Raw genomic sequence first — 26,171 nt, forward strand, 5'->3', positions numbered from 1 at the left:
ACATAATACTTGTTATTAAATTTAAAATTTACATAGACAATTTTCAAAATTCAAACGCGAAGGACAATAAAAATCTGATATAATTTTACGCCTTGACTGGTGGTCGAAGTGTATTTTTGTTCTCAGAAGTGAATAGGAATCGATTTCACACGGAACGTTCTTCCAGGAACGATACTCTTAACTTCCATACATTTTCTACTCGTTTTTACTTGCAACCGCGTTGCACTTTGCGTAACCGTGATTTACAGTGTCTTCGACTTATTCGTAACACGAATGCGTACTCTTTGTACAATGCATTCTTTGTAGCGTTTGAGTAACACCGACGAGAATGACACGTTACACGTTGCTGCGTTTTTCTCGAAACCAAGACGGGAAACATGATATAGGTTTTACGACGTGCGGCGAAAATTGCGCGAGAGGTATACGAAGAAGCAGCGACATCGAAAAAGAAGAGAAGAAATGGCGAGATAAGGCGAGCGAGATAAGACATCGACGGGGGAAAGCATTATAACCATAAGTGTCGATGATCTCAGCTTCGCATAAGCGGAGCTGCAATCGAGCTCTGTGACTTATTGCTTAGGCATTTAGAGGGGAAGCTAATGTGTAGGAGAGATAAAGGAGTGAGAATTTTGCTTGGGCGGAGAGAGAGAGAGAGAGAGAGAGAGATAGAAGGGAAAATGCGCGCGCGCTAAGTGTGTGGTCGTCATTGCTTAATTACGCTCGGCTCTCGAGCACTCGAAGGTGAACGCGTCTTGCAGTCGCAGAAATTGAACCTAATTACTGCTATCGTGCAGCACGCCGTGCATCTCTCGAGTTGTCTCTCGAGAGCGCACTTCTCTCGCTCATAGTGAAAATCGACGGATATCAACTCGTTATATTTTCAGACAATCGAGATTTAAATTGGCTTGGAAAAATTATTTGATAATTAATCTCTTTCTGGGAAGCGCGAGAGAAACGAATGTTTATCGAAGTTTTGGGAAAGATTTATGCATGAGAGGAAAATGTATTCCCTTTGCGGTACATCGTGTAACATAAAATTGATTCTGTTATCGGTGATTAAAATTGACTAGAATCTCTTTATTCATTGGAATTTAATCGAATGTATTTCCGGCAGTGGAATGTGGAAGTTTCGTAATTTATTTTTATATTACGCACTTGGCATGCAATCTCTTATTTTTCGTACTATGTAAAAGTAGTATTGCTATTTTTATTTAAATGAAACGAAAAAAATGAAACATAAAATAGCAAGCGAATGCGTTATAGGCATTGCTTTAAATTGCTTTTGGACCAATTGCTATTGCGTATCGAGGTTGGCGGTACTTTTCGCATTCGTATGCACATCGCAGCAATTGAATTGTGAACAGAATCGCGAGCGGACACGTGCATCTTCTCGAGTACGTGCAGGCACTTCATCCGTATCATTTTTCAATCTTTCAATTTTTATCGCATCTGTGATAAAAATGTGAACTCAAACTTGCAATCAAAATTTCAATGATTATGACATTCGATCGATCGCCGCATTAAATCATTCGCATGATGGCCGCCTTTGTAAGCCGCTAATGATCGCTCTTCATCGAATCTAAGCGCGTCGACGATCGTTTCGGATAATCAGGCTCGATTTATCCGCGCCGTATCGTACTTCCAGAATGTATCTCGCTAAATGTCCGAGTCGAATCCAAGTTCAGCTCCGAATCGTCGTTTTCTTCCTTCTTGTAGGCAATAGTCGTTTCTTTTTTGCTGGCGATCAGCCTGCGTTCGCGCAGAGGTGCACCTGCGACGTGCACCTCCTGCCATTCGGAGGAGAATGCAAAGACGACGACAAGGACGTTTATGATCGTTTTCGCATCGCGACTCTGTTGAGAAAGACACATCTGCTTAGAAAGAAGGGTCGCGTGCCCGGCTGCGTTCCAATTATGCTTAATTATTATCGCGATAATCACCATTACCGGAGCGGAATGTCACGATCGGTGGCGCTGATAACGAGAGCGAGTTGAACGGCGGTGGCTCGCGCTCGAAGCGTGTTGCTCGTCCCGTTTCCCCTATTTTTTTTATCCATCTTTAGAATTGAAGCGCAGCCGCGCAGATCCGTAATGCGAGATAATCCGCGAAATGGCGTATAAAGTAGAAAAATACGCAAATGCCTAGCAGCAGCGCACATTATTTAGCTCGCAAGGATGGTATTTAATTCTCATTTGCGTCACACCTGGATCGTATTTATTGAACATGAAATTACTTAGAACAGTTTGGAATAACTGGCATGTTTCCGTAGATAAAATCGAGAATAAAATAAAATACCGATAACACTACTTAAGAAACTTAACGGAACTTGGTTCTATTTAAGAAAGTTAGCACATATTAGAAAGTAATAAAGAAATTATAATACCTATAATTGAATTAAAAATTGAGAAAATTAAGTTTAGAGTAATTTTCTCAAATTTTTGTATTATCGTTCGATTATAATTACGATAGTAATTAAAAGTTCGAAAAAGTTAATTTAAATTTGAGAAACTACTGTTGCACTCAATTCCGCAATTGGTGTCGGTCGGGATAAATCTTTCGGCCCTCGATTTTTCGTGAGCTCAAGCCCGTTGACACGGAAATAAAACGCATGCGACCATTGAGAACCCTCGTAACGTTAACGACGGCGATTTATCGCGAACTGTGAACGATCGTTAGGACTCAGTGTGCACCGACCGAACAACGAGTATGGTTGTACATATGAGAGGGTCGGAGCATGGAGGTTCATGATTAAAGGTGACCTCACACTATGACGACGACCACTGCTTCGTAGAACGTGGTTTAAATGTCAGGCTTAAGTGGAGATGACATCGTTCCAAGAGTTATGATGCGACTCGCGCTCAAATTAAGGTATTGAAAGAATATTATCGATATTTCATTTTTTACTCATTATTCATGAAAGAAAAGTGTTGATCTATATTGAAACAAGGATATGGAAAATTAATAATATACTTATCTTTATTATAAAATAATCTAACATTTAATTCAGATTTTGAGAAAACAAAGCCATTTTGTAAACACTTTAATTTCAATAAATAATAGATGCATTTTTTTTACTAATTATTTATTTGAACATTAAACATTTCAAAAGGTAAATTTTTATTAACTAGAGATTCCATTCTTAAGAAAAAAAGTAAAATCAATAATGTTTTACTCATTTTGTCGCTCATAAGTTCAGTCATTTCAAATTAGACGCCAAAATATTCTTCCTGTCTAGTCAATTATCTTTATTATTAATAGAAGAATTACTGGCTAAGGCCAGTATTTATTTAATTGCCGCATGGAGAATTACTACGTTTTTGGCGAACGATGGGGAATTTATTAATCCATTAACACACGCCCTCGAGCAAACATCGTTATAGAAGCACCGGCTGGCACGCTCGTTCTGTTTGCAGCCAGAAAGGGCTTACGCAAGCCCTAATTTGTCTGCGTATCTCGATTTGAGCTTAATGGTTCGAATAGCGGGCAAATGCGGTTCCCGAAATGCACAGCGGCACTCGCACGCTTTCTTTCGAGCGGCCACAAAAGACCTCTTGAATGACCTCTGAGCGGCGAAGGGAGAAAGAACGAGAGTGCCCTCGAATCGACCGTACTGATCGGAAATACTACAAAGTGCATACTTCTAATTTTGCCAGTCGAGTGCGCGAGCCGCGCAAATTGCTTTTTGCAGTGCGAAATCACGTGCCTCTCTGATTCACAAAGTAAATGCTCGTCGGCACCGCGAGAGCTGCGATAAGATCTGTATTCGCAGTTTCTTTGCCAAATTATATAACGATTACATTTAAATATCTCTTTTACGTGTCCTAATTACAAAAAGATAAGAGAAAAAAAAATACTATTTGACAGTTTTTGGAAATATGTACTTTTTGCTATTATATTATGTATTTAATGCCATTAAGTAAACCGCTTTGTGCATGAGTGTTTAGAAATAATCTTGTTATAAAGAGCTGTTTACAGATATAGAGATTCATATTTTTCTGCAAACTATTTAAATTTTAATATTTCTCATTGCTTTAAATAAACGATAGAGTCTGGAAAAGCAGAACTTTTTTTATCGGATCTCGCGCGCCGATTGGATCGGAAAATGTAGTCACCGTGTACGTAATAAGATACGCCGAATGCATAGCTGCAAGTCGGAGATGCGCCCGGAGCTGCGCTCACTCGCGAGACCCACATAGCGAGATAAAGCCCGTTTACCTGGAAGGGATTAATTATTCGGCGCAAACCAGTTCCGCGGACACGATGCGCCCGTACAAAGGAGGCCCTCGCTTCGAAAATATCGTCGGATCGTGTTCGAGCCATGGACACAGCGTTCCTGTCGGATGGAGGGTCGATTCCGTTTTAATTAAACGTCGGCTTGCTCCGCGCGCCGTAAATCGCTGACGCTGCACTCTTCTCGTCGCGCGCTCGAATTAATCTCGATTTTCGCCTGGGGCGCGCACCGCGTTTCGCGCGTCACGCGCGTGTCCCGCGCGCGAGAAATGAGCCTCCTTGTTCGCGACGACGGAAACGATAAATTTCTCGGCAGTTGTAATAATTTGTGCGTATTTCCCCCCGTTCCGTTTCTCCGAAACATCGAAACCTGAAGATACACTCAAACGATTGCGAGTATTTTTACGCTTGTGCATCGAGTCTTAAGAATTGTTATTGTTAAATTGATTCCTTTTTTTTAAATCTTATTTCTCACGTTAAAACTAATGACTCACAAATATAAAATTAAAATGCAACATGATGCATTTATTGAAAAACTATTAGTATCTGTTTTTATAAATTACATCTACGTAACATGAAATGTGAAGAATCCGAAGACATGCGTGTAAAATCTGTTATGTGCGCGCATTATTTGTTTTGTTCCTTTTTTTTTTTTTTTATTTAATGAAATTCTTTGTCCGTCTAATCAAGTCGTCGAGAAACGCGTGGCACGAGTTCGCGGGTTAATAACTGGTTACGATGTCTGTCCGCGAACTACTGTTCCCGCAACAGTTGGCTATTACGTAATTAAGGCACGTGAGGAGAGGCGATGCCGACTTTTAATTTACGTTTAAAATAGGCACATCAAGTCGCATATCCGTACGACGCGTAACTTCCGCTGAGCATAATCGTTTAGAGTTCCTCATGAATATAATCGCTGCTTTACAAATCGACTCTTCCGCAGTTAAGATCTAACGATGAATGTACAATCATGAAATAGCACACATATGTAGCACGAAATAAGTTGTTCTGTACAAGCATTACATTTTTATAGCATTATTATTCTTATCTAAATTATTCTTCCAACACAGTTTTGTAATGTGACCGCAATAATAAATATAATTAAAATAGAAACAAAAAAATAAGTAGATTAGATATTAAATTATTTAAAAAAATATGTTTTATATGCTAATAGTATATAATTATATATCGTATATAAACTTCGAAGCTGAGTTTGAATAAACTTATTGGCAATTTCTATCGACCGCAATATCGAAAGTGATTAAACGATGTAACATTAGCATGTACAGAGAAAGTTTCTTATCCGGTATTTTAATTCAAGCTTTGTTTTATTAAATTTCTCTGCTGGTCGACATTGCTTTTGCCATGAGAGTGAACTTTCACTAAAATTCCACTTCTCAGACGAGTTTTATAAACAAATTTCTACGGCACAAAGTGCGTTCGTGATAAAATTTTACAATTTATTATTATAAAAGTAAATATTTCACTTGTAATTTACAAAAACTATTTTATACTACATCAACACATTGTGCACATTTTAAAGGATTGGAGGTATAATTATAACGCAATATTATACGTACAATCATAGAATGAACATTGCTTTCGAGTGTAGCAATGTGACACTCACAAAGGTGAATCCTGTTACCAGATTTCCAAACAGATTAGATAAGTTTCCCAGCCAGTCCCTGCGTAACCGGTGAAATCTCGTAACATTTCTCACATACGCGAGAGTATCGCGTGCAGTCAAACATTATTGTCAGCGCTTTAGAATGCGCGGAGTTTCCTGGGCGTTGCGTACGTTTCCGCAATCGTGGTACTGCATCTCAGATCGAGCCTTTTGTCCGCGAGTTCTTCGATGACAGCATCGTACCATTGATCGTTGGCTTTTTCTCGAAATTTTTATATTACAAATAATCACTTAAAAAATAATCTTTAATATAACTTGTCAAAGTGAGGTCCAATTTAGATTAAATAAAAGCTTTACTCTCCGTTTCTCTTCATTTTTGTTTGCAAGTAAAAAAACTCGGTTTCTTGATATTTCTGTTTTAAAAAATTTAGCTGATCTCAAGAGAATTTGCAAACAGAAAAATGATGAAAAAGTAAGTTAAGGTACGGTATGTAGTTAAAAAAAAATACTTTGAATTGTGTCTTACGCATCGCGTTACGTTTCAAGCACGTGGCGTGCTGCGCATAACGCGCTCCCGTAACGGCGATCGCCACCGATCCCACGCTCTTTGCATAACGTGACTGACCCACCGTTCCGTCGGTAGTGCAACACGTAGGATCTAATATCTGGCCGGAGCTGGTACACATGGAGCTGAGCCGAGAGAAAATTCGCACTGACGCGCGCGAATGCGAAAAAGAAGCCGTTGGTGTACAAACGCTTGACCCGCCGCCAAGCCCCGACACCGTAATTTCCATCGTGAATACAGTTAACACGTATTCTAACGGCGCTTCCTCACAGAAAGTATCGAATTATTTGGTGTCCATTTAACCTTTAAACTTTGCACCTTTGTACTTAAAATATTGAAAGAATTAATGAAATCAAATTACATACCATTGACGCATTGAATCATAGAAAGAAAGTCAGAAATTTTATAGTGAAGTTTTGCAAAAAAAAAAAAAAAAAAAACTTGTTTCTTACTTTCCAACAATTATGGTACTTGCTCCTTTTTTGGAATCCGACAAACAGCAGTTAGTAGAAAATTCTTCGATGTACTTACGATCGGATGTATAGGATGAAAGAAGCAAAAAGAAGCGCCGAAGGAGTCGTCGAACAGGAAGCCGCTTCGCCATGGAAGGACATGAACATCATTAGGAGAAAGAAACCGTGCGTAATTTCTCATTTCTTCTTTTTTCCCGCGTGCTGAGGAAAACTCGTTGCGCGCGGTTTAAAAGCTTTCTTCGGAATCGTATAAGCTTCTAGCGCAATGCGAAAAGGGATTTGCCGAGATTTAGCCGAGCAGCAATCAATTTTACAACTGGCCGGGCTAACGGCCAATTAATTTTACGGCAACAATACGAACAGATGCCAATCCAAAAGTAGTGTCCGCAAACATTGTCTAATTTCGCGATAGTTCTCGGGAAAAAAAACAGAGATCGAAAGCTGTATCAGTTCGAATAAAAGCTTGAAAACTTACAACAGTCTAATCCGTTTAATTAGGAATGTTTAGAATATAATATAATATTCTTTCTTAATACTTTTTTTTGTTTGTTTATTTAATTCGGAAATGGAATCGTTAACACGCTGAATTTTCCACCGATTTGCAAAATTGTAATTGTAACAAAAGAAACAAGCAAAGCGACTGCTGTTAGAAAATAAGTAGAGAGACGAATGTCTCGAGTATTAATTTTCTCAGCTTGAAAATTGTGTTCTGAGCAAGTGAGAAGTGGAAAGTTTTGAGAGAAGAATGTGAATGATCGCTATTGCACTGATTACCTTCGTGTGCTCGTAAAGGTCGAAGCTCGTTGAAATTGTATTGGTTTCAATCTCGGCAGGAAATGTCGTAGTTCACATCCGGAGCACGGATCTCAATCCGGAAATCGAGGTACATTGACCAACAGGAAGGATGAAATGGAAATGTCGGAACTTACGTAACCATGTCGTGATTTCCTGTAAACGCTGCAATTAATTACTTATGCATGCTTGTCTGAGGCACTCGCTCTACCGAAGATTGTTGCATCCTTAAAATCGCTGGCCACGGCATTCGTTGAGGCTCCAAGTCTCTTGACGTAAATTTTTATGATATAGCATTTAAAATGCCAGAATTTTGTTGTGCCTTGATTAACATAACGTAATTGCTACGTTACTCTCTGCAATTACACTGACTTCTCTCTCCCTCTCTCTCTCTCTCTTTCTCTCGCCCGCGCGCGCGCGATGCAAAATAGCAAAACCGCATATAAACGCTGTAAATTGGCGCTTAGATGCAATAAATGTGTTTCGAGCGAACCGAAAGCCCGTCCGGTATTTATACACGCTAATCCGGGATTCCCTCGATGCCGACGCTCATCATTAATATCTTTACTATTTGATGAGCAGACTGAGTTATCAGCGTTCTATACGAAATTGGCTCCACTTCCGTAAGTCCTCGATTATTCATAGAAAATTGCGCTCGACGATGCTTTTACGATGAATAAATCACAGAAAATCCGACCTCGCCGCGGATGTCTAGCAACCTCATCGATCATTCATCTTCCTTGCTTTGCGAACTTTGTTGCCACCCGAGTCGTCTGCAATTACACTCGCGATTACGTGGGAAACCAAATTACATTAAAAAATTACGTCTCTTGTTTTCTTCGCAAATACTTACATTCGCAATAATTCGATATACCTTTTAATGCGTTTAATCACGACTATACGTATTATAAATGTTGCTTGTTGTCGAGACGAGCGGCAAAAATTCAATTAAGGCGAAGCACATCGGATAACGAGCTTTTCAGCTTTTATATCGCACGTTTTATTTCACGCGCGGCGCTATGAAAATTACTGTCGGTCGCTGTTGCGCCAGCAGAAAAACCGGCTTTATTAAAATAGAAATGACTTTGGAAGGAAATTACACAGCAGTCGAAGTATCCGAGATGGAAGAGATTCATGCGTACATCTGCATGTATTCCGTGCTACTCGTGCGCCAATGCTTTGACAGTCCGCCTTTCAGTCTTTTGTATCCGCAATGCGTATGCGCTTCGCATAATGCATCGAATTGTGCCTGTCGGTGCATCGACGGTGGTCCGATTCGGGAAAAAATCTTGCCTCGCATAACAATTCTCGCAGCTTCGAGATATAAAAAGTATGTATATACAATATACACATACATGTAAAACTTGTTTTACACACGACCAGTTTAAAAAACTATAATTATTTATCGGGCTATTTAATGAGCTGCGAGAATCATAACGCGATGAATGAATCCTTTAGATCTTTCTATTGCATTGCGGCGAACTGCAGGTGCAGAGATCGTAAGCAGTGCCGGCAATTAAAGTTATACGAGTCACTCGACAGCGAAGTTGTATTGCAAAGTTTCTATAGAATATCCAACGAGCGTAACACTTCCTCTAAGGAACTCGCGATTGATCGGTAAACTAGGACGATGAAACATTTATGCATCGGCATAGTTAGACGAAAACACTTGTATATCTCAGCGATTATGACCGAACTTTCTCAGACGTTTTTCTAACACAGACTATCAAAGAACGCCGCTACCAGCAGAATCGATCCGGTGCGGTTCTATTTATGGCGGCTGAATAATTCAACGCAAGTCGGCTCGTTAAGTGGTTCTATGTTCTTAATAATATAAGTATTTTCATCATTTTCAAATCATACAAACATCTACAATTATCTCTCGATACGCGCAAAATAATTTGTATCACGCGAATATTTGTGATGTAAATTAATTTTTATTAATATATAATAATAATACATAATAATAATAATATATAATAATAATACATAATTTGTTATTCTTGATAATTGATGATTTCATAAATTTCTACATTGCTATCGATATTTTATCGCATCCTGTATAAACAATAAATCTTTTAGTTTATTAGAAAAGGTCTCTTTAATTTATGATTCCAAGAGTAACACAACCGTGTCACGTCGAAAATGTATTCTACGCGTGGGCGTAGGAATGCACTCTCGAGCCGTTTTGGGTGAAATGTTATCTGTGGAATTATCGTCGGAAAAGTAGAAATGTAGGGGAGAAAATGTTTCGACTTTCACGTGACAAATGACTTTCGAATGTATGCGCTGTCATGTGCAGCACTACGTAACTAGGTACACTAGATACACCGTGACGTTCCAAATGCGCAACTCTCTGGAGAGCTTAGTGCTTAGTTGCGAAAACACGCGTGAATTTATGGTCACGCGGACAATAGCGGTCGTATCCAGGCGGTTTGCCTCACGCCCTGAATGTCGATATTTAGAAATCCATTTGTTCGGATTGCAATGTGCTCTTGGAGAGCCTCCCCGCGCGTGTAGGCGAGCTATGACACATCGAACGCGAGCGTTGAATTGAACATGTTCTTGTTTGAGTTGCAGGCGTACAACGCTTGTTATACGAAGGTTTATCTTAACCTAATGTCCAATTTACGCAATTTGTTTACGTTATAGCTATAAACTTAATCGAATTGGTGATAAACCAATTTCGTAATAATATGCCAAATCGATACGTATGAATAAATTCATGTCATTTTTAAATGTGAAGTGTGTGGGATTAATTCTATGTAAGAAAGTTATATTTTTCAGATAATTTAACTTTAATCAAGAATTTAATTATTAAGAATTATGTGGAAAATTAGAATCTTGCAAATAATCTCATGAAATTTCGGCTAAGCGGAAGTTGATTCCGTCGTTGCAAAGATATTTAGTGATACTGAGACAAAATTATTATTACACTTCAAACAAAACAGTTTGAGAGGATTACATTCAAAATTCATCGCGATTTACCTTTCACGCCTCAGGAATGGAAATCAGAGACCGGGATTATTCGTGTAACAATATTGTTACAAGTGGCGCGAGAGGCGCGTATATACGCGTCGCCATGGAGAAGCGCAACGAGACACAGAACTGTATATACATAGAGATACACACGAACGGAATATGCGAGAACCGACGTTTACGGCAGCGCGTACAATGGACCACACCGACGATCATTTTGCGACACGTAAATTATGTTTGGTCATCCTCCACCTATAAATAATTTCACGGTGCACAATAGAACGGACAGGTGAAAACGCCCTTGAAGCCAAACCACCCCGACACCCGTGCCATTTCGCACTAGACGATCGAGTATGCGATGGCTTTTCGATGAAACGATGCCGAGAAAGAGCCTCGTGCCGAGCGTGGAAACGCCGGTCCTCGACCTGCATCACGTCGAGGGTGTACGTCGAGACACGCTGTATTCGAAACAATAGATGACGTCACCCTTGTAAAATAAATAAAGTACAATACATATTTTACTTATTTTATTGTAATACATGTAATTGCAGGGAAAAGAAAAAAAGTATGAAAATGATAGATGCAATTTGTTCACAAAGAGATTGATTAATGAATATCATAAAATACGCTTGGAAAAGACTAAGCTTTTTTATTTATCGATTTACATACGCAAATTATTTGCGTAACTCGATAGATGAAATAGCGCGGTACATGCAAACGGCGGAAATACTGGAACGAGTTTCTAATTTGAAACATCGAGCTGCAGAGAACACGATATAAAGTTTTCTCAAATCTTTTATATTTATTTGCAATCACGGAAGGCTTTAATTATACTCGCGTCGCGACGCGCTTCCATCTCGCGAGTGACGAGATCGGTATATTAGAATCGCGGGAATCTTTACGAGCTGGACCCTGCATCGGCGCGCTAAGTCGCGCACAATGGCGTTACATTGTATTTATGGCCGCTAATGACCGGGGCATTGTGAAGCCCCCGCGAGGGTAGCATATAATAAAACGATAAATTAAAAGTGCCAACCCCACATTCGTGAACTTTATTTCGTTCGAGTAGGTAGCAATCCTAGAGTTAATGGTGTGTGAATCTCCCATGAATCGTGCTGGTTGCGTGACGGCGGACTGCCGCGAAAACTGACCGGTCGATTTCGCTAACCCTTTCGATACGACTGGCTTAAGCCCAAACTACATCTCGATTTCCGAGCGTTTGGAGGAACTTTATCTTCAATCGTAGATTTGTCAGCCGCGTTTCAATCTCGCTAAAGTTAACGATCTTTCGTTCCACTGTTCACGATTATTTTTCTATACGTAGACGCGAGTTGAAACGTGAGAGTTGAAGATGGAATTTACTGTTACATCGGTCATCTGGTTTGGATTATCGGGATGGGCCTAATCGGAATATAGTACTGCGCCGTGTCGTCGCAGAGTCCTGTGGTCATTCAGCCTCCGACAGGGAGCCGCTATGCCCGCGGGGTCTTTACGCACGACATACGCACATCCTGCTTCGAAACGGCCAGTGCCCCTCTGTCACCCGTTCTTATCTTTTTTTTTTTTTCCCCCTCTCTGTCCCTCCATCTCTCTCTCTCTCTCCCGTCGCGCATTTCGTCACGGAGCCTCGCTTCGTCTCGCTCTCGCCCCGCGGCGGTCCACGGTGTCTGATGCTCTGGATACGTCTGGCCGGTAAGCCTGGCCTTTCCCTTCCCCCCCTCGAGCCTCGAGCAACCGAGCCGAGCGCATCTCGTGTGAAAGTTCCGCTCGTGTGAGCGAGAATGGAGAAACGTGGTACGCACGTGCTGTCAGTCACATCGGTAAATGTTTATGCCGACGATTGACACGCTGTCTTTTTGTGACCAGCTGACGCTGTAAGATCCTTGTTCTTTCGTGCACTATTTCTGAGGATTACTCCTTAAACTTGTTTTCACCGAAGTTCTGGATTCATATTTTCACAATTTCATCTGTTTAATTATATTAGCGTTTCTATCGGCGCTGACGCTGATTTCCAAACTTTTTGATAATTCGTTAAAAGACATTCAGCGAATGATTGGATAGTTGCCGAACGATCCTTAGTGCGGAGTGCACTGTCCTCCAAATAGTTCCTTCATCTATTAAGGAGAAATTCTTGACCGAATGCCAAACGTCGAGTGGAACGTAGAGCCTCCACGGGCAGTGCGAGACATTTCGCTGGAGAATGTCGGGACTTTTTACTTGGATTTTGAACAAGTCGAGTGTGCGAGGATTATTTTTATCAACGTTGTCACATCTGCGAGCATCGTTTTGCGACTAAAATTCACAATAAATTTATCTATTTATTTATTCAAAACACGTACATAATATGATTCGTAACCATTTTTTTGCGAAAGCGTCTAATAATAATTTATAATTGTAAAATATTTTCCCGAAAGGTTTATTTTCTGCGAGAGAAACTGCAATGGCACTGATTCAATTAACTGTAGGAGTAATGAATTAACACAGCGGACTTTCTATAGTACGCTTCTCAATTAGAACAGATTAGCGCGGAGATTATTCCCGCAGTAAGTAACTCTCAATGGCTCAGCTTGAAGGTGCGCCATTCGTTATCTAACTGGCCGAGTAATCAGCCACCGTTGCGCCAGTGTGCGCGTTCTGCGAGCGCATTGTGTGTCGTGTGAGTGTTTGCACATTGTGCCGCACTTATCTCGCGCCTATAATAAACTCGAACGCGCAGAGATGACGATGAAGCATCGACGCCGCTCGTTAATCCGACATGCAATCTTGCGATCAACCGGAAAATCTCGATCATCGATCCCGCTTTGTCGCGCGACAAAGAGTGAACATTACGTGATGCAGGAATGTGTGCGTGGCGCGTCAAAAGGATGCATGTAACGTCTCTCGACGAGACGGGTGCAAGAGACGCGACACGCGAAAGGCCTCTCGAGAAATGTGGATAGTCGTAATAAGCGTCAATGACGAGGCGGAACGCTCTCGTCTCGTTATTCGTGCATGCATGCACGGGGCACGTTTCGAAGGCTTAAAATGAACGGCGAAACACGTGCCTCTTTGACACACATATTAATCGCAAGATTAAAAATAAAATTACAAAAATATACGTTTTAAATATTTTACAATATATACATTATTTCTTGCAGTTTACAAGACTTATATTGATCTCTGCAGATACAAAATATAAAAGAATAACAATTTTGTCGACAACTGTTTCGCACAAAAGTAGCACACAGCATTAGATTGCAACGTCTAACGCTGATTCTTTACCGCTATTCCTTCACATTTCTTCGGAATTTTTCGAAACAGCCCTTTGGCAGGTTTGAGAACGGTGGCATGGAAGGAGCAACATGCTTGTAAATTCGCGGTTGCTTCTTCACAGCAGCCAGCTTAGCATTGCGATCTTATCTATGGGCGTACACGCAATGGCTGGTGGACGCTGGTGTACAAACGCGATACGCACACACGTGCGACCATTTATGAAACCCGCTTTATCGGCCAACAATGCTGCCGTAAACAGCACGATGCAACGCAATACATCCGCATCGACGCGGATATGTCGCCTTGGAGTTGCAATGTAAACGTATTGCTAAAATTAATTCTCTAAACTCGATGCGTAATAAATGTGTGCCACAAAAATTAAACATTTTAATTATATAAGATATTGAAATATTAAAAATAATAAAGCACAATTGGAAAAATTATCTAAATCTTTATTACTCTTTGCTACTTTATTTCGCAGATTTTATCTTGGTGAATTTATACGTTCGCAAAACATTTAATAATTCTGACTTTACATGTTCTTAAAAGGATCATTTGAATAAAACCGGATGAGCTCGTCCCGAATCACGTCCGCTGTATGCACATAAATTGCGTTTACGCAGTAAATGTCGATTCGAAACACCTAGCTGTCGCAGCGTGCAGCAAGTACGAGCGAGTCATCCGATTGCCGAGAATCAACTCGGTGAAATCTTTCGACCGAAAAACCAATCAGCAACAATAGTTTATAACTCGTGATTGCGTTACGGTACGAAATTCAAGTGATTAATTTTGCGAGCACTACTTTATAATAGCGCTTTACCGACTTCCAAGCGATCGATACGGTTTCCTCTGCAAGTGCTCGCTTCTGAAAATTGGAAACCAAATTAATATCTTACGTAAAACCAAAGGAAAACTAACAAGTAATGCAAATAAATGAAAACTCTGACGATTGCAAACTTTCAAATTAATCGACTCGCAGGCAGTTCGTTTCTTGTTCGCCGATTTTGCAGCTTCTCATTTGTCGCGGAAAGCCAGACGGTGCGCGTTTTGCTCGTAACAATTATGCCGACCCCATTTACGCGATTTATCTGACCCTCGCGATAAACGCCATGTCGTATCAATTCATAAATATCTGCAGACCGGCTGTCCATTGTTACGCGCTCCGGCCCGTTCCGTTAATAAGTCCCGTTAATGAAGCAACCGTGCGATGAAAAATCGCAGTCGCGCCCTTTTAGCCGTCGATAGCGGACTAATGAGCCTCCCCGTGCGTAAAGTATAATGCCTGAAATAGAAATGTATGAACGGGGACGCAGAACTTCTCCTGGGCGTGTCTACGCCAGATGCACGTGATCAATGAATTTCCGCCATTTTTCAATCGTGTATTGCAAATTTTTACTTACATACAACTCTGATTCGCTGCAATTCCACATTATTTAATTGTATTGCACATTCGGTAAGAATATATAATTGCGATAATATAAGGAATAATAATCATGTCACGCTTCTAATTATAGGCGGCTAATAAAGCAGCGGTTATTAATTCATCGAATTGCCATCGATATAAGCATCTTAATAGCAGTGATTAAGTCTTCACCGTTACAATGGAAGCGAGGGTGTACCTGTACAACCCGGAGAACACCGCCCGACAAAAAGATATTGATGAATGTACTGAGCGTAGACGCCTCTTTCGCTACAAGCTATATTATAAAGTCGCCATTGTGACAGCGCGTACGCCCCGCCGATAGAACAACCTTCGCCGATGAAAAATAATCGCAGTCGTGCCCTTCCGGACCTTCGTTTTGATAATGAGCTCGACTTGGCAAGGTCCCGAAGAGCACAATGCTCGCGAAAAAACGTCCGAGATTGATCTCCTTCGGGGTGTGTCTTCGGGACTGATCGCGATCGAGAGAACTCGCTTTCACTCGCACTCGCCGACTCCGCTCGTTTTTCGATCATTAATAATTGCTGACTTGTGTCGCGATTGTTAGCGTCGAATCACGGCGGAAAGGGGTTGGCGGGGAGGGTGGAGCGGATGAATTTATACCCGGCATAACGCTCGATTTCATTCCGTCGTCACGTTACGATTTCGATTCGAGTTCTCTTTGTGTCGCCTTCTCCTCGGGCCACTCGACCGCGCACAAAGGATGCGTTTCTTTCCAGGCTGCACCAGGTCGATGCGACCGGTGCAGCTGCAAGGCCATAAGAGAAGGGTGAAATCGTATGAGAAGGAGAGAGAGAGAGGGGGAGAGTCATTTCATCGCGACCCTAATTAACCATTCCCTGGCAGAAGCAGAATAATTTCTCGCTGCAGCATGCTTTTAATCGTAATTCGATTTTAACGAGATTTTAACAAAATTATGCATTATCGCTTATGCAGCCGTTCTATTCTTTTTTTCTCCATTATTTCCACCATGCTTTCATTCACTTTTATTCCAGCTTTTTACCGTTTAAAATCCTACAGAGACAATCCATAACGCACTATATATTGTTCTTTGAAAACATTCACCGCCAAAAGTTTCTATGTAATTTCAGGCAATTTGCCACTTTATTATCTTTACGACCGATTATCTACAAGTATGTGGGGGAGCCGAGAGTTGATTTGCAGAAGGCCCCGAAATACTTCAGACCAACCGCGATCGTGGATTTCCTCAACATTTCTGTGTGCTGATGAGCCATAAACCGAGAATTAATTAGCAGGTAGCACGCCGGCAGGAAACCTTTTTCATGAGACTCGTAAAGTTTATTCGGGAATCGCCTCGCATAACATAGCAATGATATTCTCGACGATTATCGCGTCGCAACAATATTTCGCAGCCACGAGATCAATTCGTCCCCATTGCATAAAAATAAAGATAAAAGTGCTCCGAGACAAAGTTTTATATCTCGCGTGATAAATATTATTGCATGACAATAATATAATTATGAAATTTACACGATATAAAAATGTAATAAATACTTTTCCCATACGAAAAAAATCTTCCATTATTAATCTCATTATTGGAAAATGTAACATCGTTTACATTCAGCTCATCGTTATATTGTCAGTTAATTATTTCACGTGTGACGTAAAGTAACAATTTTCTTCGCAAGAATAACTCGTCTGAGAAAGATATACGACACTTCTCTCTGAATAATTTTCATGTTCAGCAGGTTTGCAAGTGTGCAAAACGTTCACACGTATATCTATCCCGCTTTTACGTCTTTACGTCCCAGCCGGAATTGCTCCAATTGGCCGGGCATTTATTTTTGAACATCTTTATTTTCTGCGCACGGGGTATCGTAAAAAGGGCGAGACGCTCGCATTAAGGTTTTATAGCTGAGTAACCCAATGTGTAACCGCGAGATGGGAGAAATCGCGTGCGCACAAAATTATCATCATCATATCTCCGGATAAATACGCGATATTACGACTGCACGATATTATATTCAATCTTGGTTTATTTATCGCCGAAAAACGAACTTTGTGTCGGGCGCGGATGAAAAGTTTTAAGGCTGCTGCATTAATCGGGTGTCTAAAAAGATACCACTTCTCACTTTATTGATATTTTTTTCTTTTCTTGAAGGCTAACGAAATGTGTGCGCTTGTATTATTTAAACAAACAATACAATTTCTGGAAAATATTGACGCGTGACTTTCATTCCGCAAAACGGTATTCATCAGGCACCTGATAAAAAATGATGATATTTTTTGTGACCACACAACGCGTACAATACTACAAGGTGTTGTGATCTGCGCATTTTCCTATTGCATAAGTATTACGTTACATATTTTGACAATGGAAACTTGTAACCGGATCTGGTTTCGTTTCACACGATCCTCCTATAAGAGATCCTGTTTCTGCGTCGGTGAAATGTACACATCGTACAAGCCACATTGTCACATATATTCGCGAGCGGAAAACTACTTCGTAGCTTTAAAACGTGTCAGTCTGATTTCTTATTATGTTGACTGCATCATTTTACCTTGAATGTAAATCTTTACGAAGAACTTGGTCGTAACTCAAAATTATGTAACTGTGTAAGCACGCATTTTATTCGGGAGTACGTTGTGCTTTTGTACGTGCGTGCATAATCTCTGGCATCTCCCGCTTATCGCCAATATAACGGCGTAAACGGAGAAGTATGCATATACCGGGTGTCTCAGAACGCTGACTTTAAATTTGTAAACAAATTTCCTTTCCGCGGGTGATTAAATATTCCGTCAAATCAAACTTTAAATCAAAATTTGAAATTTGTTTTTCAAGTTAAGTGAACGATAAACTTTCGTCGTTTGATTGCATTCTAGATATTCGATAAAAAAATCTTTGACCTTTAATCGCTTGTAAACTCGAAAATTATCAACATTTTGAGATTTTGTTTTTAAAAAATTCGCTGTAAGAAAGCTGTTAAGATTAAAGAGTCACTCTGTACAGGGTGTTGCATATACATATTGGGCAGTACGACGGGTTGCGTGGCATACTTTGCAGGGATAGGCGCAGTTCAATGGGTAATGACAGCATATATACGTATCATCATAACTTATTGATCCAATTGATCGCGCGCATTTTTACTAATTTTGAGTTTACAGCGTTTCAATAATAACGGACTTGAATAATCGTTGTGATTATTACTAGAGAAGCTAAAACACATTAAAGATAGAAAATTAAATTTTAGAAAGTTAACACGTTAAAAAAAACAAATATGATACAACAAAATTTCTTTCTTTACCGCTCTATCAAAATTTACAACGCTAACACGCGCGAAAAGTAAAGCGGTAAAGAAAAAAAATTTTGTTGTATCATATTTGTTTCTTTTAACGTGTTAACTTTCTAAAATTTAATTTTTTATCTTTAATGTGTTTTAGCTTCTTTAGTAATAATTGCAACAATTATTCAAGTCCGTTATAATTGAAACGCTGTAAACTCAAAATTAGTAAAAATGCGCGCGATCAATTCGATCAATAAATTATGATGCTACATATATATGCTGTCATTACCCACTGAACCGCGCCTATCCCTGCAAAGTATGTCGCGCAACCCGTCGTACTGCCCAATATGTATATGCAACACCCTATATATATTATACCTAAGAGCTTTTACATAGCAGCGCAAGTAACCAGAGCCTCTTGTGCGAGGCAACCATTTAAACCGCTGAACGCAAATAGAGAACCTCGGAAGAAAGGCTTAGCAGGCACCCTGAATTTTTGTAAAAACGTTAATTACAGGGCTGCTTTCCTCTCCTTCGGTCGATTGTTGTTGCCAGAAACGAAGCAAGGAGTAAATGCAAACGTCGAATGCGCTACCATTCACTTGATACATTTCTTTAAAGTGATGCTAATGCGAGTAAAAAACACGACTTACGTTCTTCAGTTGAAAATAATTGTCATTAATTTGTCTAATTTGCGAATATTTTCAAATACATCAAGCTGTAATTTAAATTCTACTTTAGGCGCACCGCCACTTAAGTTAATTTTTAATTGTTCGAAGCTGTATTCATCTTTGTAAAATGAACTGCAGCTTCGTACAGCCAGACGTGCCTCGCATGCTTCGGCTAGTCGAAAGAGCGTATATCGCGTTACTCGCTCAATGACAGAGTCAGTAAGACCAACTACTGGCTCGAACTATGTAATCATCGCCGCAACGTGGTTTCAGTTTACTTCAGCCGAATTGCCAGGCGTACTTGAAACACGACACGCCAATTACCATTACTGAGTCTAAGCACACACTCATGCGAATTATTCGGTTCTGTTTCAGACACATCGTACGAGAAAGCTTGTCGAAGGGGTAGCGCACCCGCCACGCCTGTGCTCGGTGCGCGACCCTTGGATGTCACTCCGAACAGGATCGTCGTAAGTAAATTTGATCACTCGTGTAGAACAATATGTTAACACGTAACCGACTGCCTCGCTCCTGTCGCGACAATAATTTACCATTTTATTTCACCGACGCGATCAAAGTTATTTCAAATATTTTCCACGAGAACCAAAGTCACCTCGAAAAGTTGAAAGAAAAGGAAATGTAGCGCGGCAAGATGTGTCCGTCGATAAAAACATTAATTCGATTATAACTTTTGGTCTTGTTCTTTCTTTTTCTTTCTTACATGCTCTAATATCTGGTAACGTGAGATGAAGCACACGGTGTATATTACGGATTGCTTCATGAATGAGAATCGATTTTCCGGGATGAAAGATATCTCTCGGGTAACTGAGACCGTGCATAGTTTATACGTCGGCTCGTCGACTAACTTAATGCCCAGCGCGTTGAATATTCACGAGATTCCGCCGAAATACCCGCGTCCGTGGATTCGCACAGGCGCACGGCGCGCACATACGATACGTGTAATTAGTTCGTTATACCGTCGTCTCGGCACCCCGTACGTAAGCCGCCCCGCCGAGACGACGACGACGACGACGACGACAAGGATGGGTTCAGCGATCTCATTTTCTATGGCGCCTGGCGTTAACCGATCCCAGCTATATTTAACGCCCCCCTCCGAGCGGCAGGCGGACGCTTTCGTCTGACAATTTCACGTTAATTTAATTTAATTGAGCGGAGGATGGGGCCATTTACCGTCACGGGATCTATCTACCTGCCTCTCACTCGATATTATCGGCCTGACAATCGATGTAATGACGGAGACGCACGCGCGCGTCAAATTTTCTTCAGTGAGAAACATCCGCGTAATCTCGTGAGGTTCGCGATTAGCAACAGCGTTGTCTATTTTGATCATTCATTACGAGCAAAAGTGATTGCACGCAAAAGATCTCAATGATATACTAATTTCTGCACTCACGGTACATTTAGCGTTAAATGTGGCGTTGTAATTCTTATTTGATTAACGTGAAAGTGGCACTTTACGTTAAAGTGTAATAAAGAAAAACCATCAAATTGAATGTTTTAACTTTTATTTGAAAGTAACGATTACTGTTAAAGCTGAATCATTATTTAAAAAATTTAGTTAATATTGACGGTTTTATACACAACTTTATTTTGTTACGCATATTTTTTAACGTTTTAAACACTTTTTTAAAAGAACAACGGTCAAAGAATGAAATCAACGTTAGCAAGAGAAGATTGAATGTAAAATATCGATCAGAAAGATATGACTTTTATTACAGCGAGTTCGCATTTAACAGAATAATTATCAATTGCTTATAAATTTTTATAGTGCCAAATTTGCTATTGAATCGAATGGACTGCTTTGCAGAATCACAGATCGTTATCGCACGAAGATACTTTTCGGTTGATCCATCAACAGCCTCTTACAATTAGCGAGTGTATTAGCCTCGCAGATTAGATCTCTCGTAAGGATGCGAGATAATCACGCGCGGATTCTCTCGTGAAGATTTATCAGTGTTTCGATGTTTCTCGTAACGAACTGAAAGATTTATTCAGTAACCACTTCGAGAGATATATTATCGAGAGATAGAATAACGTCACACTTCGAAAAAATATCCCCGATCGACGATCTCCTGAGAACGGAAGACACATTGTCCCAACATTTTTCATGGTATACGCGTGATTCATACACAAACTTCGCTGTTTCTGCTTTCGGGACGCCAAAAATCCCTATTGCTCCTTCGGCCATGCTTCGTTCGCTGATCACGAAATTGGACTTTCAATCTTCCGATCACGTATCTCTGATCTCATGAATTTTTCGGCGCCTCGGATCGCTAACTAGCCAATATCTTTTTTTTTCGAGGAGCAAATAACCCGTCAACTTCGTATTTTGAAACCGTTGCATCGTTTTTCTCAATCACGAGACAATTTCTCGAAAATTACTTTAGGATTTGAGATTCTTTAGTAGGTTTTTTGGAGTAGTATTTTGGAATTATTTTCTAAACATTTGTATATTTGTTTTTGAATAGTGAGACATACGAACGCGATGTTTACTCTAAATATTTTCGAGAATTATTATTTCATAAAATTATCTTTGTAAACGTCAATCTATCTCGAAATGTCATGCAACGAAATTGTAAAGATATATCAACTGTCGCTTGCACTATTGGGAACAATCACTTCATCACAATCATTTGAGTGTGAAAACCGACGCAATATGGAAAATATCGATCCAAGCTTTGCGCATCAACAGGCGTTCTCAATTCCTACCGTAGATTAAGTAATCGAGTAAACGTTTTTTCGTTCATTTTTCTACGAACAAAATTTACTTTTAACCCCCAAAAGATACGTGAATTTTTCTTTTTTATAATTAAGCAAAATAGTTTTTATATATTATGAAACTAAAAATCCTACTAAAAATTATAAATGAGCTATAGATTTTATTCTAAAAAGAAACTCTATGAAAAATTAGAAATAAACTATCAATACAAAGGTGAAGTGATTCATTTGTTAGTTTGAAACAAATTTTTTAAGATAACGATACATTCTGCCACTTTGCGTCAGAAATTACTAATCTTAGCTAATTTATAAAGATTTCTCGTATATTTATTTATCACATATAATAAAACGCATAGCGCATTAATTCATGTCACTATAAAATTTTTGTAAGCCACGATGTACTGAACATATATTGTTGGACAAATAAATGTACTTAGATTATTTGCGATTAATTTTTAAAAATTTGCGGAAAAATTTTTACATGTGTGTATGAAAATAAGGTTAAGTTTACACAAAGAATATTTTTTTGAGAACGCGGTGTTTTTACAATGTGTGCGCAACGACGCAACCAAGCTCCAATCGGAAGGGATCGTAGCTCGTTGGCAAAGGGTTTTAAAGGAACAAAAGGACGAACGGACTGGTTTTCGGAGGCAAGTCGTGACAAGTACGCTGTCGTTTCCGGTTGAGAAACGTCGGTGCAAACTACTACTTATGAAACGAATTATTTACCGGTCGTCTCCTAAGCATGGCTTAATAATCCAAACTTATTTTGAACATCTCAACAAAACGAAAAAGAATCGAGGAATATCAATGACGAATATTTTTTTTCGAATTTAAAAGTCTCTTTCTTTCAGCATTAATAATTGACATAGAAAAGTAAAGAATTGTTTTACGGGAAATTAATCTTTAAATAAGCCACAAAATTATCTTTCTCAATGTGTTTTAAATGGAGACTTTAACTTTGCTTGCCAACATACTTAAAAATCGGCGTAATGTATATAACGAAACAATGGATAAATTACGCGCATTACAAGTGGAACAAAGAAAACAGTTGAGACGTTTCGAATGGCCGCTTATTTCGTACGCGGCGCACGTTCTACGAGAGCGCGGAGCCAATTGTAGATGCAATCGGCGCTGCATGTCGCAGCCTGAGAGATTTGAGAACCCCTCGAAGACGTTTTTGTCCTTACCGGTGCGGGGAATAGAGGAGCGCGTAGAAGAGGGACCATGTGGGGAACCGAGGGGGTGACCCGTTTTGCCTTACCTGAATGCAGGGGCAGAGAGTTTTCGGTCGCGACACAAAGGTGTGCGCCCCAAGGATCCCTTGACTTCGGCTACCCGGATGAGCCAACAGCTGCGTCAGTCGTCGACGGGATTCCGTCGCGAAATCGCGCGCGATCTCTGCGAAATCACAGAGCCAAGGCGACATATGCGTTCGAAGAAAAATAATATCCTGCCGGGATGCGTGCACGGTGTTCGTGACGGACGGAAATGCTACTGTCGCCTTGTCGATTAATATCGACAATCGAATCTAACTATACTTTTTTTATTTTGAACTGCGAGTCTGTAATAATATGTACGCACGCATTGAATTCACTTTGCGCGACATGTTTCGCGAAGAAATCATTTGTTGAACGTATGACAAAGTAATATGTGAGTGCGCAAGTAGTGTTATGAAGATTCTTGGGAGACAAAATTACAGTATGTCTTCGAATTGAAGATTAATCAGATTGGAATTTATTATTGTCGTGATTTTTCTTTTTAAGTGACGTTAAAAGAAAAATTGAAAGAGGCCCGCCACGTTTGAAACAAGTATTTTTACAATATTCATGTTAATTATTGCGATGAAAATGTTCCGTCGTCTTTTTATTGAGCACATAAAACCGTAATGTTCCAATAAAAGCCCAACTTTCGAGATCTGAGATAAACGATATCTGTGTCATTTTTTGTTAAGCCTTTCCGCGAAACTGGTTTCGTCTTTCTAGAGATTTTAACAGATACTTTAAAGTTCATAAAAACTATTAGAAAACAGTAATAATAGTACTGAAGATAAACTAAAGAATCGTACGATTATTTTAGTATCATCAGAATTTCAAATTGCAACTTAAAAAAGCAATAGTACTAATAATGGAAATTTAATGCTAAAATGTATAATTAAAATCGTGATAATTATTAATCACGACATTATTTGAAGAACAATTTTCTTATTATAAAAGTATCTGCATATCGTGATAAAAAAATGCAAAAATGCAGGATGAATCTATTATCACAGTCTATGAATAGATAATGTTTTAATTGATACAACGCGACGTGTGTGAAACGAGCGGTGTATTTTCGAATCAGAAGTAGAAACGTTATTTTTAATTAAAAATCCGGTGCTCTTTGCACGCGACAGCAAAAATATATTTATAACCGGCTCAAGCACATTTCTCGACTTTGTCATCGCATTACGATGCAGAAACCAAAAAAACAGACTGTATTTACGTGTCCAATCGGTCATTATCCTCCATGCATGACGATACATGTCGGAGTTATGTTATGAAACTCAATACGATGCGTCGCGAGTAAAAAATGTTTGGTCGACCGTGATAAGTTCCGGAAGTAATCGGACGATTGGTGCACGCGGAAGAACAAATCGTAACCATTTAAAGGGCCTCTCAATTTAAATCGCCGGCCAGGCGATTGGCCTGCAAGACGCCGGCATGGCCGCGAAGGACGCATCCTCAGACACATTCGAGATGTTGCTTTTAAAGCCATAGAGATACCTGAGCACGCTTCCGAGGAATTCTTGGCTCGTGACAGTTATTTTGGCGGCAACAGCTGCCTGAAGAATCTCTTGAAAGCGCTCGCCAGAGCGCTATTATGCGAAATAGGAAACTAGTATTGACTGAAATTTAAATCTCTTGCATCTTGTTTCGCGTCCGTTTGAATAACGTCCGCGCAGGCGATACGTTTGAATCATTGAAGACACACGGGAAAAGGAATTTCGAGGCTTCGCAAATTCGAAATAATTCGCAAACACTGTTGAACTTTGAGGTAAATAAAAGTGCTAATTTTCGCAGATTAATGCAACGTCGAAAAATTTTTGTGAACAGACGGCTCATTGTGAAGACCTGTGAAGGATGCTTGGACAGTTTGATGAATAATTAAATAAACAACATTGAATTGAAGAATAAACTGTAGAATATAGAAATTTACGCGAACTATTCGTCGCAAACTAATAACATCAGTAACGATTTGAAATGAAGAGCAATTAATAATCGCTGAGTGGGCAATTTGTAATTTCTCAAAGTATCTTAGGAATGCAGTCTGTACTTTGTAGCTATGAAATTCATGACGTATGTGTATAATCGCGCGCGATTAGACTGCATCCTGACATTGGGCCAGCCTTATCTCACATGTACGTACATGATAACGCGACGCTTTATTACGGTGATAATGTACTTTGTAACAATGGCCACTTTCGACCTAGCAATGGATGATAATGCCAGAACGCACGCTAGCGGTAATTTTTACACGAAGCACACATAACTTGGTATACGTTACAATCTATTTGAAGTGATGATTAGTGAAAGCCTTAACTATTTATCTCCATCGCACCGCACAAAGGTTTTTCTATTTCGTCTTAAATCATAAACGATTACTAAGCAAATATTAGTGGGAGAAAACCAGCCAATAATAAGTTTAATGAATCATTCAAAAGTAAATTTTACAATGTTTACACATTGGACATGAATAACATAAGCAGTGTCATGTTTTATTTATGATTATTTTATCGGTAATAAAACTGTGTTTCTATCGTGAAGAACCATTAACGGCAAACAAGAATTAATTTGTACTTGCTAAAGGCGATAATAAAGTCGAGGAAATACAAATATTTGAAAAAGAATTTTTCGTGGCGTTGCCACGATAGCAATATGTAATACAAACTAATAAATAATTAAAAATTATTAATTTAGTAAACAATCTTCAGATATTAATACTAGCAGCCAAATGAAAAATCATGTAAAAGTATCGCGAGAGACAAAGTGCTCCAACATTATGATGAACACACTGTAAGCGTATAGAGCTGTAAAACTTGTTTAGATATTTGGTGGGCGGTCGAAATAATCGAGAGAATAGTGGAGCAGTCGTAGAGCAAATGCTAGATTGTGAAA

General features: G+C 39.7%; 1 protein-coding gene across 14 annotated transcripts in view; it reads left to right on the top strand.

The window, feature by feature from the left end:
* The window catches only part of raskol (Ras GTPase-activating protein raskol), a 270,162-nt gene that overhangs the window by 233,039 nt on the left and 10,952 nt on the right, over positions 1-26,171 (top strand). For all 14 annotated transcript variants that reach the window (XR_010890311.1, XM_067355454.1, XM_012360327.2 and 11 more), the window contains one exon: positions 19,651-19,745. Coding sequence is in view for 13 of the 14 variants with exons in the window: in XM_067355454.1 (XP_067211555.1) it covers positions 19,651-19,745 (95 nt within the window). In the remaining variant the exon portion in view is untranslated. The remainder of the gene's footprint in view (positions 1-19,650; positions 19,746-26,171) is intronic.

The sequence above is a fragment of the Linepithema humile genome, chromosome 5 (assembly GCF_040581485.1).
Source record: "Linepithema humile isolate Giens D197 chromosome 5, Lhum_UNIL_v1.0, whole genome shotgun sequence".
NCBI lineage: Eukaryota > Metazoa > Arthropoda > Insecta > Hymenoptera > Formicidae > Linepithema > Linepithema humile.